We start from the raw sequence: 12,972 nt of genomic DNA, 5'->3' as shown, positions 1-12,972 counted from the left end.
CAAATGCTGACAGTAATTATCTTCGTTTCCCGCCCATATCGGTCACCCTAATCTATCGCAATAGTATCTCTCTAGACGGTGACACCGGCTGCGTAGTGTTCAGCAGGGAGTTGAAAACGAGCAAGCGTCAGGTTGCCTACTTGAGAGTGCAAGAGGATAAGGCCCCTCAATATAGCCCTGTATTCTCCAGCTATTCCTTTGCCGGCAGTGTAGTAAACAACGCCATCCACCGGTATCCAGTAGCACTCGATAACTGGCTGGCACATTGGTGTCTTAGACTTTTCCCATCTGTTCTCCTTAAAAACGCCCGTGATTGTCGAAACGGCCAGCTTCTTAATTCGCACAAGCTCATCGTCCTCCGCGTCCGCTCGCTCTCGCTCTACTAACAGTCGCTCGTCCTCTGGCTAGACCGACACCACGACCTCTCGCGTTGCGACTTCGAAACATAGGGGCATTTCTATGGTAGACGTTAGTATTTAAGGTGCTTCTTCCCAAAAATGCGTGATGCATACTTCAACATGTCGGGCACGATAAAGAATCGCACGTGGCTGCCGCGGATATACACCTGATCCAAGTGGCTTACTCGTCCGTCGCGCGCCGTGACTGTGATGTCCTTGAGCTGTACGTTCATGTTGTCCTCGGCTACGCGTAGAGAAATTAGCTTTGAGGTATTCCGTGAAGTACGTATTGATAAACAAAACGCGGATTTACCTTCAAGTAGCTTGCCGCGATACGTCTGGCCCGAGGTAATCTCCAAGGTCACGATATGACCTTGCGCTTCGTTGAGAAGCTTGATGGGAATACCGATTGTCGACGTCATCTTGCTTGAACTGGAGAGAGAGCGATTGCAGAAGGCCTTCTGTAATTGGAGAGGGCTATAGCGCGCGGTTGAGGTTCGTTATGTATATGCGGTTCGCGACGCTTTCAAGGTATTGTGTGTGTATTGATGCATGAACAATTGGAAACGACCTAAAATTAATCGAATTGCTAAGGCTGGAGGCTGGAGGCTTGAGGCTTGGAGCTTGAGTCGAGGTGGGAGATTGGATTTTCCGCTCCGTTGTGTGGCTTAATTTAGACCCACCTTTCACAAGTCACCATACCTACCTACCTATCCATTTTTGCTCGCCTTTTCTCTTGGCAAGTTGGAAATTACATAGGTACCTACCTAGGTACCTACCTAGTATACATAGATGGAATGGACCCTGCGTGAATCGGTACCTAGGTACTTGGATACTTGCCCCTCCAAAAAAGCTCCGGAGACTGCCCCTCCATTTGACTCACTTGGCTGTTGCGACGCCGTAATCCTCCAGCTGTCCTCCTACCTCTTAAGATCCTACCTCTTAAGATCTTACCTCTTAAGAAGCTGGTTACCTTAGGTACCTACCTACCCTTACCATACTTTCCAATTGAAGGGCTTTAAGCTGGATTAGAGTTCTTATTGATACCCACGACTGACGAATTAACTCGAGCACTAAATATGGCCTCAGAGCTCGAGGCACCGGCCAAAGAGGTTCCGTCCGCTGCGGATCCCAATGTTGTGGCTTCTCACCCGTCAAAGCAGACAGTCGACCCGTGGAATGTGGCTGGTGAGGTTGGTGAGGATGGGAAAGTTAAGGCGATCGACTATAAGAAGTTGGTGGAGGAGTTTGGCACCAAGCTGATCGACAAGGAGATACTGGAAAGATTCGAAAGGGTTACCGGTCACAAGCCTCATCGCTTCTTGCGACGCCAAATCGTCTTTAGCGAACGCGACCTCGGTATAATACTGGATCGTTACGAGAAGGTATAGCTTGAAAGACAGACAATTACTTATTGGCTATATCTAAGTGATGATCTTTAGGGTGAACCTTTCTTCTTATACACTGGTCGTGGTCCTAGTAGCGACAGTATGCACATCGGACACACACAGATCTTCGACTTTTGCAAGTTAGTATATATCCGTGACTTAATTTACTTATATGACATATAAAGATAAATAGACTAATGAAGTGGTTCTAGGTGGTTACAGGATGTATTTGATGTGCCCCTAGTTATCATGCTTACGGATGGTTCGTATTTTTGTACCGTCTTAACGGACTACGGTGGCTGATAGCGACGTTCAAATAGACGAAAAATTCCTCTTCTCAGAAAAGAGGACAGTCGAGGAAGTCATTGGCTACTCGCGAACCAACTGTCAGGATATCATCGCCATAGGCTTTGACCCTAACAAGACCTTCATTTTCTCCGACTACGAATTCATGGGAGGTGCTTTCTATAGAAATGTCACTCGATTCGCCAAGCTAGTTACCTATAACCAAGCCAAGGCTACGTTTGGTTTTGACGAAAGGTAAGTTTCCATTCTTCCGCTATCTATCTCATGGAGATATCCTGTTTGTGCGCACGTAACAACGGTCAACTAATATCGCCATAGCTCAAACATTGGGAAGATTCACTTCACTAGTATACAAGGTGCTACTGCATTCGCGACTACTTTCCCGCACATATTCGGCGACGATGAAAAGAAGGTCGCGAGTATCCCATGTCTCATTCCCTGCGCTATCGACCAAGACCCTTATTTCCGGTTGACTAGAGATTGCGCTGCCAGGTTAAAATACGCCAAACCTTCTTTAATTCATTCCCGGTTCCTTGATGCCCTACAGGGTCCGGGCTCGAAGATGTCTGCCAGCATCGATTCTTCTGCCATCTTCATGAAGGATACCCCTAAACAGATCAAGGACAAAGTCAACAAATATGCTTTCTCCGGTGGCCAAGTTAGCGCAGAGGAGCAAAGGGAGAAAGGTGGAAATCCCGACATAGATGTTTCCTACCAGTATCTGCAATTCTTCATGGATGATGATGAAGTATGTTATCGCCTTTACCCCTATGTATTCCTAACACTAATGAATATAGGAACTAGCAAAAATTGGACAGGATTACAGGGAAGGCAAGCTACTAACTGGAGAAGTATGTGTCTTTGCTTCCACATAAGTATCAAGTTGCTGACTTTTACTCTAGCTCAAAGCAATATGTATCAAGTATCTCCAGGATTACGTCGCCGCATTCCAAGAAAGGAGAGCGAAGGCGACGGAAGAGACTGTCAAATTATTCATGTCTACACGGCCGTTAAAATGGGGAGGCAATCCCAGAGCGCAGAGAACCGTCCCCGTTGTAGAGGCGGCAGAGGCAAAGCCCGAAGGTCAAGATGGAGAGGGTAAGCTCACGAAAAATCAGTTGAAGAAATTAGAAAAGGAGAAACAGATAGCTGCGAAGAAGGCTGCCAAGGCTGCGGAAAAGGAGGCTACAAAGGCCGCCTCGTGACTCTAGTCAACATGAATCAACTTCTAAAAAGTGCATAACAGATCTGCCGCTCTTTTGTGGCTTTATGTAGGGTCTAGATTATACATATGAGGGTCAGGTGGCCCGCTCAGGATCATCTACCTAGGTACCCAAGGTACCCAAGCATCTCTTAATACGACTCGGCTAATTCCATGTAACCACAGCGCTCATTTAAAAATAACCGGTTGTCTCCGCCTACGATCAACTTTAAGCTCGAAGACATCTAACCTTTGATACCCGCCCGCAAGATCGTGGTACTGCTTCCCCTCTATACAGTCCTCCAAGTCAACGTCAGCATACAGGATGCCTTCCTCCTTCTGAAGGAAATCCCTCTGCACCTTTTCTGAAGTCCTGGGATTCAACGTGAAGCCGGGAAGTAGGGTCCCTGTTGTATCAAGAAACATCGTGGCGCCTCTCGGTAAACGCTCTAGTCCTTGCGCTACTACCTCTGGCTCGCTGGAACCGAATGATGATAGCGCGATGGCATCTTCACCGAGGACGCCAGCGCAGAGCACACCGAAACATTTCGCTTCGAAACAGTGCGCTGCGGCGCGTGTTCTGTTTGCGCTGACGTTGTCGTAGTCGGCCCCGCGGGCGACGCTTGAACGGGAGGTTTTTGCGTCGCTTTTATTGCTCTCTACGACGTGGACGTCTGGTGCGACACCGTGCGGTAACCGCGTAGGCCACACGGCAGGCCAGGTACTGATATGGATCTGCTCGCCCTGCGCCGTCATTGTGTACAAGGCCAGGGGATTGGTGTTTTCCCCACAGATCAGCACTCCAACCTTGCCAAACTGCGTCTCGGCAACTTGAAGACCGTGTCCGTCACCCGGAGCCCAGGTAAGCTTTTCGTAGAACGTAGGCATGAGTTTCCGATGATGAACCAGGATCTCGCCATCAGCTCCGATGAGCACGTTCGAGTTAAATAGAGTAGCGCTGCTGTAGCGGACCTTTTCGGAGAAGCCGAGACTGACGAGCACGCCGAACTGCTTGGCTGTCGCGCGGATTGCGTTTACTTCTTCGCCATCGGCGTAGATGGACTCTGTCGCCATACGCTTGAAGAAGTCGTGGTTCTCTGTCGGGGCACGCAGCGCGCTCCAGATAGGAAACGCAGGAATATACGACTCGGGGAATACCACGAGATTCGCCTTATTGCTCGCGGCTTCTTGGATCAGCGATATCGCCTTAAGGGTCGTATCCTTGGCGGAGAGGAAGACCGGCGAGACATGACATGCTGCAATCCGCGTTAGACTGATATCGTTGCCCATTGCTACTGATGAGCATTTGGTTTCCGAAGGAGAGCTTTCAAACATCGGTGTTTAATTTCTTTGTACGAGAGGATATCGCTTTCTCCTCACCTTGACGGTACAAGTGCTTCTAATAACCGATTGCTTCGGGCTCTGAACTCGGCACCCGGGATTTGCTCGTTGGCGAACTTGTACACAACGGCGCGGAGACATGAGGGGAATCGCATGATGCTGGCCTATAGCCGGTGTTTTGGACTAAATACCGAGGATTCGCATTTTTATGTGTCTAGTTGTTATTACCGGGCGGTGTAGAGAGGATTAATATGTCACTGCGGCATATAATGTAAAGAATTGAATATCGAACCCTTGGACGGAAGTTGAAGTTGGTTGTCGTTCTAGTAGTACGATGCAAATTATACCCCTATTTATTACCAGTTTACGAGGACATGATGCTTCAAAGGCATGTATATATCTCACCCTCGTTCAACTAAAGATGCCCTAATTTCATCTCAAACAACGCCGGCTTTTATTTTCTACAATACGATTAAATAATTACTTAATTCTATCTAACAGGTCATTGGGGTAAACTTATTATTCCGGCCCAAATAAAACCTAAAGTTGCAGAGAAGACAGAGTTAAGACTGAGGGCTAGGACTAGGTAGATATTCTGACGAATAATGAATACTTATTTCCAAAAGACGATTCCATAGTTGGTCCGTAAGTGCCATTACGTGAATCTAGACGCGAGAAAGCACTATAATTTTGACGGAGGTGTGTGTTCTCAGATATTCTCTGTAATGATGGAATAGCTATGGCACTGGAGTAAAGGCCAAACAAATAAAACCCAACACACTATTTCCCTAGCACAGTCCACCCATATATAAAGCACTTTATGTGTGTGATGGGCACAAATTACTGAATTCGTATTGATCTTTGAAGATAGTTGGGAATGTGTCGCATATGTTATAAGTAATGTCATATGAAGAAAAAGGGGTTAACCCCTTTTTCGGTATACGAGCCGGTCAGGAATAAAGCAATGAACCCATACACAATACTACAAACTGCTTTTCAAACGAGTTACATCTGAGTCTGCTCACTCAAGTTCCAACCTCACCCACTACAGGAGCAGCAATCTTCTCCCCCTTCAGCTTAATCTCCCTCCCACCCCTGCTCCTCGCGTTGTCCTTGCCCTGTCTGATAGCCACAGCCTTGTGCGCCTCCCATTCCTTCGCGTTCATCGTGTTATCCTCTTCACCCTGCTCCAGCTCAGGGATAAGACTGTCGCCTCCCGCGAGTCTCTTCATGGGAGCTTCGGCCTGGGGCCTGACCAAGTAGGCGTGGCTGTAGCGGGGTACCTGGCCTTGGGCGCCGGGTGCGAAAGTAACGCGATGCATGTTGCTTCGGAGCACGCCTGCGCTCCACTCGACCATGGCGTCGCCAAGATTGACAATGGCACAACCGGGAGCGGGCTTCACGTAATGCCAGTTAGTCTCGTCGGCCGGATCCGTGCCGGGGGACAGTAGTTGCAGCCCGCCGGTAATGTTGAATAGGATGGTGAGTGAGCCGATGTCCGTGTGTCCGAGAAGAGACGTACGACGGTCTGTACTAGGCTGGGGTAGGTATCTCAGCAAACGTAAGGCAGTCCCGGATGGTTTATCTAATGGCTGTAGAGATGCGAGTGTGCCGGGAGGGAGATGGAGCTGAGAGTCAAGTGTAGCACAAATCAAGCGCACGATCGAATGGGCCTGCTCCATGTAATTCTTTAGAGCCGGTCTACTCTTTTCGATACAAGGTGGATTAGACAACGGGGCAGATACTCCCATTATGTCGTCTCGCCCTACATTGTAGAACTCCACACGGTCTGGTCGACCGTCTTCGATCTTGAGGTTGCCAGCTTCTTTGTATCTGCACCGCCCATATTAGCATCATTCTACATGATATAAAACAACCCTAATAAGAGCAACTTACCCGAATAGGGAGTATGGAGGCTTGTAAGCATATTTCATGAGTTCCTCGACATCAATCGAGTTGACTTCCTTATCGAGCTCGAACATGTCCGCAGCCGACTGGATGAAGGATTCACCCTCTTCGCATCCTGCGAAGTCAAGAACGAAGAATCCCCATGCCCGACAAGCCTCGAAAAGAGTCTTGGCCTCGGCTGCGTCATTGTTCAGCAATTTTACGAAGCTAACGCGCTGAAGCTCGGCAGTCTGTACATCATTAGGAAATGATGGATACTGGTCAAAGTAAGCTTGCGTCGGCATATCGTGAATGATAACAGCTGGTGTTAGGGATAATTGCTGAAATAATGGAGTTTACAGAACTATGACGACGTCGATATCACTATGTTTTATCAGTAATAAGTGGGGGATATCGCAAAGGAGAATGAATGTGTGGACACGAGAAAGATCATATTAAACTGCGGATTTTGACAATATTTCAAAGCCTAGTTTACACTACATGAGGTGCGGAGCAAAGGGGGAGCTCAATCATTTGTTAGGCTTCCAGACGTAGTCCTAACTTTCAAACTTGCGTAATCCGATGGTTTGTCGTTGGCTCTTGCAATCCTATCAAAATCTATCTGCATGATGTAGGTCAAATTAGACTCCCCGGATGTGATAAGAAGCTTTATTAGGTAGCTTACTGACATTAGCGTGAATCCTTCTACCAGGGTAGGGTGAGGCCACTTCTACTATAAGGATCTACGAGGACCCCTTTGTTCGGTAATGTGACCATGGAGCCAAGGTGAATGCAACTATATTCTAACATACCGAATAAATGCAACGCTGTTCCAACATATAGATATGAACCTACGCTAAGAGAATTCCATTAGATGTACTAACCTATCACAAAGTCGCATCATTACTGTAGTTGGCTACATGTAGCCAACATGTGGTCCTACAGCAGCCTGTGCCACCTGAGATGTAGTATAAGAAAGTTTCGTCCGGGAAAATTACCAGAGTAGGAAGTTCCTTTGTTGGAGTTCGTATTTTTTGAAACCATAAAGTCCGTAGGCCGAGCTCTCTGTGTTGGAGGATCGAGGGCGCTATTTGTACCCTGAAAAAGGTGGTTGCTTGGATCGGTAGGAATAGCTTCGCCGGCGGCTTAATAAGGCTAGGAATAAAGAATAAGCATTATAGGTCACCACAGATTATGAGTACCTATGATTTTATTAGAAAGTTAAGTTCCTAGAAGCATATGGTAATCCGTAGTTGGTGTCACGAGGTGAAACTAAATAGTAGGGAAGCAACTTCGTTGTTCCGCGAAGGACTCTGACCTATCTACAAGGGTCTATATCTATATAGACATACTGAACATTTTCTTTATTCTAGTTGGTTAGGTATCTATGTGTTATCTCTGAAATACAGACTAGGTACAATGTGTAGACCTCCAGCCACCTGATATCCCAAGAAATGAATTCTATCGATGACCGCTTCCAGTGACGCAGTCTTAGGTTCGCTCGACTGTATAGCTTTGTTGTAACATGATGCGAGCCTTGTCCTTGTCATTGCAATTGTCATTGAGATCATGTAAAGGGTACCCTTGACTAACAGTCGTCACGGTTGAGAAGTCTTGTGTGTGAGCAGCAGGTCCTCTGTTGCTCCCAATATGATTCTGGCTTGGAGACCCCGAGGCTTGTTTCCCACTCATTTTGCTGTATGTCATACGATCTTTCTGCTTCTTAAATAGAGGCATAAGTGTAGGTATACAAGCAGCAATGACAGCGAGAGAGAACTCGAGATCGGCAACGAGCACGATAGGCACGATCGTATCTAAATATTGTTAGCAGGGGCACAAGACATTGTAGGCTGTTCGTAAGTATTCGTACATGTAAAGTCAGATTCAGTCAAATTCGGAATATAGGCGTTTCGCAATGCGTTGGCAATTGTTGCCATCAAACCAAGGCTCATAAGGCCACAGATGCCAACCTTTTTGCTTCTGCTTATCTTGATATTCCACAAAATTGCTATCGGCGAAGCTGTCAAAAACAAATCCGCCAAGATTGCAAAGCCAGATTGCACATAAGAGGCTGTCAACGGCACGTTTTGTGAAATGCAACGCCCCTCAGTAGTCGGGGTCCAGAGCGCGTCGAGAGGTATGCATTGGAGAAGAACGGTGAAGACAACCACTAGAGTGGACAATGCAAGTGGCGTCAAGAATATCCAAATCGTAACCCGAATGTTTTTCGAGTTTTTGAGACGCAAAAGGAAAATACCAATAGAGAGCTTAGTAAAGAATGCCCCGATAACGTTCAATGCTTGGTAGACGCTGTTCCATTTGAGAAGCAGCAAAGCTGCAGCCTCTGGGTCGGCAAGTTCAGTAAGATGGTAACCAGCACCTATTGCCACCATCTTGAATATCACAACATCCCCAGCGATAAGGACGCCCTAAGAGACATGATTTAGAATCAAGATGTATTATAATTAAGATGCTATAAAAGTGGCGTTTGCTTACGAGGGTAAACACCATGATACCGTCATCCCAGCCAAAATTCTTTGTCATTAGCAGCCGAACATAGCAACGTAACGCAACGAGGATTGCTCCGATTCCAAGCAGGATGGAAGTGACCGCAGTGGTAGCAGGCCCGCTGCTCACGTGTTGATTTGTTGCGGCCATCGACAAAGTGAGGCACGGGATAAGAACCTAAACTGAAGAACTTGGAAGCACTGCCGAGTGAATCTTGTAAGAAATAAAAAAGGCAGAAAGGAAGGGATGGGTAAAACTACGACGGTAGCGGCAATGAGCTGACAAGCGGCTATAGCTATCCCGAGCGAGAAAGATATACCCAATAATGGTGTGGCGATGGCATGGGCCGAGCTATATCACTATACAGAGATATAAAGAGATAGTAACTTATCGAAAGGATCGGTGAGTTACTTGCAGCCCCAGTATAAGATGATCGTCATCGTTAATGCCCCTGAGGGTTATCAACAGGGGCTACATGACATGATACAGAACCAGCTACAAGTACGCGGATGTTGGTGCGGAAATGCTGGTTCTGACCTTACAAGGTAAATCAAAAACTTGCGGATTACTATACTAGGCTAAAAATTATTATATTGTTATCTGATTGGTTTGTCTAGCGTTCCATTCGAAGGAGTGCTAGAAAGGCCGGATGCCGTAACAATGTCTATGAAGACCAAACTTGGAAGCTTCTTAAGGATAGTCTAGGTCCTGATGCCTGGGTATGTGACCATCATCATCTCCGAGTTGGGTCAATTACGCGTTTCTAAAAAGTAGAGATATGGGAACAACCAACACAGTTTTGTCTTGCACCTCCTAAGCCTTATTGCGGGATGGCATTTTGCCGTGCCGCAATGCTGCGGCCTAAGATGTATAACCTCAGAAGTACAAACGGATCAGAACCAAAACCATATCTGGTCTTTCGGTATGCTCCCTAGCGAAGCTTGCGGTTATAAGTTAATTAATGCCGGCATCTCCATCGCCATCTTGTCCACTATCAGCCCTAACTTGAAGACAAAATTTGTAAGAAATCAAAACCGGGACGACAAGGTACGTGAAGGTTTCGATCGAGGAAGGTTTTTATGTTACGCGTTTAGAAAGTACTCTAACGCTTTTATAGATATACAAAATGGCCAAAGCTGATTCACTTATATCTGCTCTGTACACTCTATGGCTTTTCCCGCTCAGCGACATCCCTACCATGATCATACCAGTTACGCTCCTCGGTATGCTTACGGCAGCTTCGGGTCAGTTTGGTACTTTGGCAAGTAGCAGAGACGTCTTGTTGAGATTACCACAGACGTTTAGCTGGGTTTGGCTGAATGTCTTCCTCTTCTCGATATCGAACCAAAGAAGTAAAGAATCGATTCTGGAAGACTCGATCAACAAGCCTTGGCGACCCCTTCCCGCCGGTAAACTTGATATGAGCCAGGCCAGGCAGCTTCTGTTGATCGGGATCCCCCTTGTGCTCACATCCTGTTCGTTATGCCTCGGTGCGGCGCAAGAAACGGCGTTTTGTTTAGTACTTACTTGGATGTACAACGACCTAGGGGGCGCCGACGAGCACTTTGTTCTTCGAAACATGATCAATGGCGTTGCGTATTTTTTCTACGGATCCGGCGCCTTGAAGGTTGCTACAGGATCAGAGAGCGTAGGGTCCGAGGCATCCGTATGGCTGCTTATGGTTGCATGCATAATTACAACTACCATGCAAGTCCAAGATCTGAAGGACCAGGAAGGGGATAAAGCCCGGAAGCGAAGTACGGCACCTTTGGACCTTGGAGACAGGGTGTGTCGGTTCAGCATTGCAGTTGGTGTAATATTGTGGTCACTAGCCTGCCTGTCTTATTGGCCGTGGTCTCCAATCGGGTTACTCGTGGTATTGAGTCTAGGATCCCTGGTTGTGTGGCGGGTAACCTTATTGCGCAATGCTGCCGAGGATGCGTTGACCTACAGGTGGTGGAGCATCTGGCTGATCAGCGTCTTCTGCCTTCCTATTATTGCATCACACTAATGACAGGGCTGAAGGCAAGTAGTTGTTTATTAGTGGTACAGTTCGTTGGTGCGGGAGCAGTGAGATCATGTTGGTTGTATCGTTGTTGACTTGCCCTATCTGGTCCTTTGCTTGGCTATAAGGTTGGAAGTACAGTATTCAAAATCACTCTAGAATTTCCAAATATTCCCTTTGCTATATTACTACTATGGATGTTTTACTTATTTATCATTCTAAACCCAACGTGGAAGAGCCTGAAGTTTCATACGATCCCTCAAACCTTCGTTATGTCTATACATAATATCCATGTCCCGTCACTCTCTCGCATATGGACTTCTCACGTCCAGTTCTCAGTCACAACACCCGTCATTCTTATTACTTTCTATGTGCTCGTGGCTCGCCTATTGCGATATCGCCGCGCGAATTCGAACACAAAGATACAATATAGCAACCCTGAACATAGTGGTGATGGCTCTTCTGTACGTCGCGCTCAAGTTGTCTATAGATCTTTGATCAATGCGGAATTCCCCTTCTTCTTTGTTAAAGGAATTCAGCTTGCGCTGTTTCGAACTTATGCAATACCCACAATCTCGTCCCTCTTAGATAAGACAACGGTATTGTCTTCAAAATCTTCAGTACCACGCCGATACTCAGAGACCTGGGCGCTCTTTGTTGAATTTGCGTTGGCTGATTGGGGTTCTGAGCGATGGGTTCAGGCTATGGGGCGGACAAGAGCCATTAATGCAGCTTACCGCAAGTCAGGCAAAGTCCGAGAAGATGACATGCTATATACACTTGCGGCTCTTGCAACTCAGCCTGTACGGCTGATTAATGCCTGGGAATGGCGGAATCTGACAGATGCGGAACTTTGCGCCATTGGGGTGCTCTATCGAGCGTTGGCCGAAGCCTTTGACATTGACTGGAAAAAACAATTTGCCGACATGGCCCAGAAGGAGAAAGCAAGCCAGGCGGTCTCTATATTCGGCAAAGTTTCCGTTGACTTGAATAACACTGATAGCACTTCTCCCTATTCTGGGCTAACCTTTTTTCACTCCCTCTCTGCTTGGCAACAGCTATACGAAAATCAAGCAATGAGACACATGCCGGCAAATCACTTCTTAGCAGCTACTGCCATAGACCTCCTTCTTTGGGGAGTGCCAGGAGTTTATCTCAAGCGAGTTACGACCAGGTTCCTCGTAGCCTTAATGGATGATCATCTTCGCATTGCCGTTGGATATCCGGCACCTTCTGTTATATATCGAATATGCGTGAAAACCATTCTCACAAGTAGGAAACTCGCGCTACTATATCTATCCCTTCCAAGGCCGGATTTTTTAACTATCCAACCGACTCGCGTCATGGATTCAAAGGTTTCTTATCCACAAGACAATTCTCCTGATGGCGTTTTAAAGCAACAGAGCAGGACAATCTTAACATCGTATGTTGCAGCGCCTTACTATGTTAAGCCGACGATCTGGAATCGCTGGGGACCCGGTGCTTGGTGGTGGTGGTGTTTAGGACATCCTCTTCCCGCCCAAAATGACCAGCATTTCATACCCGAAGGCTATCTTATTCCTGAAATTGGTCCACGACAGGGGAAAACCGCCACAGCTCAGGCGAGAGAAGAGCAGGCGGTAAGAGCCTTGCTATACTACGAGAACATCAACAAAGACTGAATAGAGATACTTGTCACACGGTAGTATGCGCTAAGATCATGTTGGGAGTTACGCTATCCAACAGTAGCGGTTATATTGATGAGTGATCATGAGAAGTTAGGAAGATAAGGTTTACATATAGCTAAAAGACTTAAGATTGATTTGCAGAAGGACCGTTAAAGCATGAGTATAACATTAGATGCAGGACCTCATCTCCCTCGAACCCTTAAAAGGGGGGAGATGAGATGTCAGATAATAGATGCTTGATTGATTTTAACTAAGACTAAAATAATTTCTT

General features: G+C 46.8%; 7 protein-coding genes across 7 annotated transcripts; 3 read left to right on the top strand and 4 right to left on the bottom strand.

The window, feature by feature from the left end:
• Positions 1-367: 367 nt before the first annotated feature.
• On the bottom strand, positions 368-985 carry F4813DRAFT_34983 (small nuclear ribonucleoprotein Sm D3). The gene is made up of 2 exons (XM_049242229.1): positions 712-985; positions 368-642 (listed from the first exon to the last, which is right to left on the bottom strand). Exons 1-2 carry the CDS (start codon positions 818-820, stop codon positions 470-472), a joined length of 282 nt encoding a protein of 93 aa, XP_049100943.1. The 5' UTR covers positions 821-985; the 3' UTR covers positions 368-469.
• Positions 986-1,390: 405 nt separating this feature from the next.
• On the top strand, positions 1,391-3,361 carry F4813DRAFT_34960 (tryptophanyl-tRNA synthetase). The gene is made up of 7 exons (XM_049242198.1): positions 1,391-1,783; positions 1,841-1,926; positions 1,999-2,048; positions 2,107-2,326; positions 2,411-2,840; positions 2,890-2,943; positions 2,995-3,361. The coding sequence occupies exons 1-7, from the start codon at positions 1,478-1,480 to the stop codon at positions 3,295-3,297; spliced, it is 1,449 nt and encodes a 482-aa protein (XP_049100942.1). The 5' UTR covers positions 1,391-1,477; the 3' UTR covers positions 3,298-3,361.
• Positions 3,362-3,482: 121 nt separating this feature from the next.
• Positions 3,483-4,583, bottom strand: F4813DRAFT_380062 (nitrilase; the record flags this gene model as incomplete). Its single annotated transcript, XM_049245527.1, has 1 exon — positions 3,483-4,583. The coding sequence occupies one exon, from the start codon at positions 4,581-4,583 to the stop codon at positions 3,483-3,485; it is 1,101 nt and encodes a 366-aa protein (XP_049100941.1).
• An 885-nt stretch (positions 4,584-5,468) lies between these two features.
• On the bottom strand, positions 5,469-7,114 carry F4813DRAFT_34956 (putative oxidoreductase). The gene is made up of 2 exons (XM_049242187.1): positions 6,531-7,114; positions 5,469-6,467 (listed from the first exon to the last, which is right to left on the bottom strand). Exons 1-2 carry the CDS (start codon positions 6,824-6,826, stop codon positions 5,660-5,662), a joined length of 1,104 nt encoding a protein of 367 aa, XP_049100940.1. The 5' UTR covers positions 6,827-7,114; the 3' UTR covers positions 5,469-5,659.
• Positions 7,115-8,012: 898 nt separating this feature from the next.
• On the bottom strand, positions 8,013-9,179 carry F4813DRAFT_388232 (uncharacterized protein; the record flags this gene model as incomplete). The annotated part of the gene is made up of 3 exons (XM_049246674.1): positions 8,013-8,335; positions 8,392-8,950; positions 9,018-9,179. 3 exons carry the CDS (start codon positions 9,177-9,179, stop codon positions 8,013-8,015), a joined length of 1,044 nt encoding a protein of 347 aa, XP_049100939.1.
• A 976-nt stretch (positions 9,180-10,155) lies between these two features.
• Positions 10,156-11,040, top strand: F4813DRAFT_395435 (UbiA prenyltransferase family; the record flags this gene model as incomplete). Its single annotated transcript, XM_049247695.1, has 1 exon — positions 10,156-11,040. One exon carries the CDS (start codon positions 10,156-10,158, stop codon positions 11,038-11,040), a length of 885 nt encoding a protein of 294 aa, XP_049100938.1.
• Positions 11,041-11,526: 486 nt separating this feature from the next.
• F4813DRAFT_355277 (uncharacterized protein) lies at positions 11,527-12,934 on the top strand. The gene has a single exon (XM_049242848.1). The coding sequence runs from the start codon at positions 11,739-11,741 to the stop codon at positions 12,693-12,695; it is 957 nt and encodes a 318-aa protein (XP_049100937.1). The 5' UTR covers positions 11,527-11,738; the 3' UTR covers positions 12,696-12,934.
• Positions 12,935-12,972: the final 38 nt, after the last annotated feature.

The sequence above is a fragment of the Daldinia decipiens genome (assembly GCF_022478715.1).
Source record: "Daldinia decipiens strain CBS 113046 unplaced genomic scaffold F4813scaffold_11, whole genome shotgun sequence".
NCBI lineage: Eukaryota > Fungi > Ascomycota > Sordariomycetes > Xylariales > Hypoxylaceae > Daldinia > Daldinia decipiens.
The sequence above is the reverse complement of the archived record's forward strand: the minus strand, read 5'-3'. Positions and strand labels throughout refer to the sequence as shown.

Bases quoted from the DNA above. Each gene is read 5' to 3' on its own strand.
- F4813DRAFT_355277 (XM_049242848.1), top strand. From the start codon at position 11,739: ATGGGGCGGACAAGAGCCATTAATGCAGCTTACCGCAAGTCAGGCAAA.
- F4813DRAFT_34960 (XM_049242198.1), top strand. From the start codon at position 1,478: ATGGCCTCAGAGCTCGAGGCACCGGCCAAAGAGGTTCCGTCCGCTGCG. The intron at 2,327-2,410 runs GTAAGTTTCCAT...ATATCGCCATAG, and splicing joins ACGTTTGGTTTTGACGAAAG to CTCAAACATTGGGAAGATTC. The intron at 2,841-2,889 runs GTATGTTATCGC...TAATGAATATAG, and splicing joins TCTTCATGGATGATGATGAA to GAACTAGCAAAAATTGGACA.
- F4813DRAFT_34983 (XM_049242229.1), bottom strand. From the start codon at position 820: ATGACGTCGACAATCGGTATTCCCATCAAGCTTCTCAACGAAGCGCAA. The intron at 643-711 runs GTAAATCCGCGT...CTCTACGCGTAG, and splicing joins TCGCGGCAAGCTACTTGAAG to CCGAGGACAACATGAACGTA.
- F4813DRAFT_34956 (XM_049242187.1), bottom strand. From the start codon at position 6,826: ATGCCGACGCAAGCTTACTTTGACCAGTATCCATCATTTCCTAATGAT. The intron at 6,468-6,530 runs GTAAGTTGCTCT...TGGGCGGTGCAG, and splicing joins CCTCCATACTCCCTATTCGG to ATACAAAGAAGCTGGCAACC.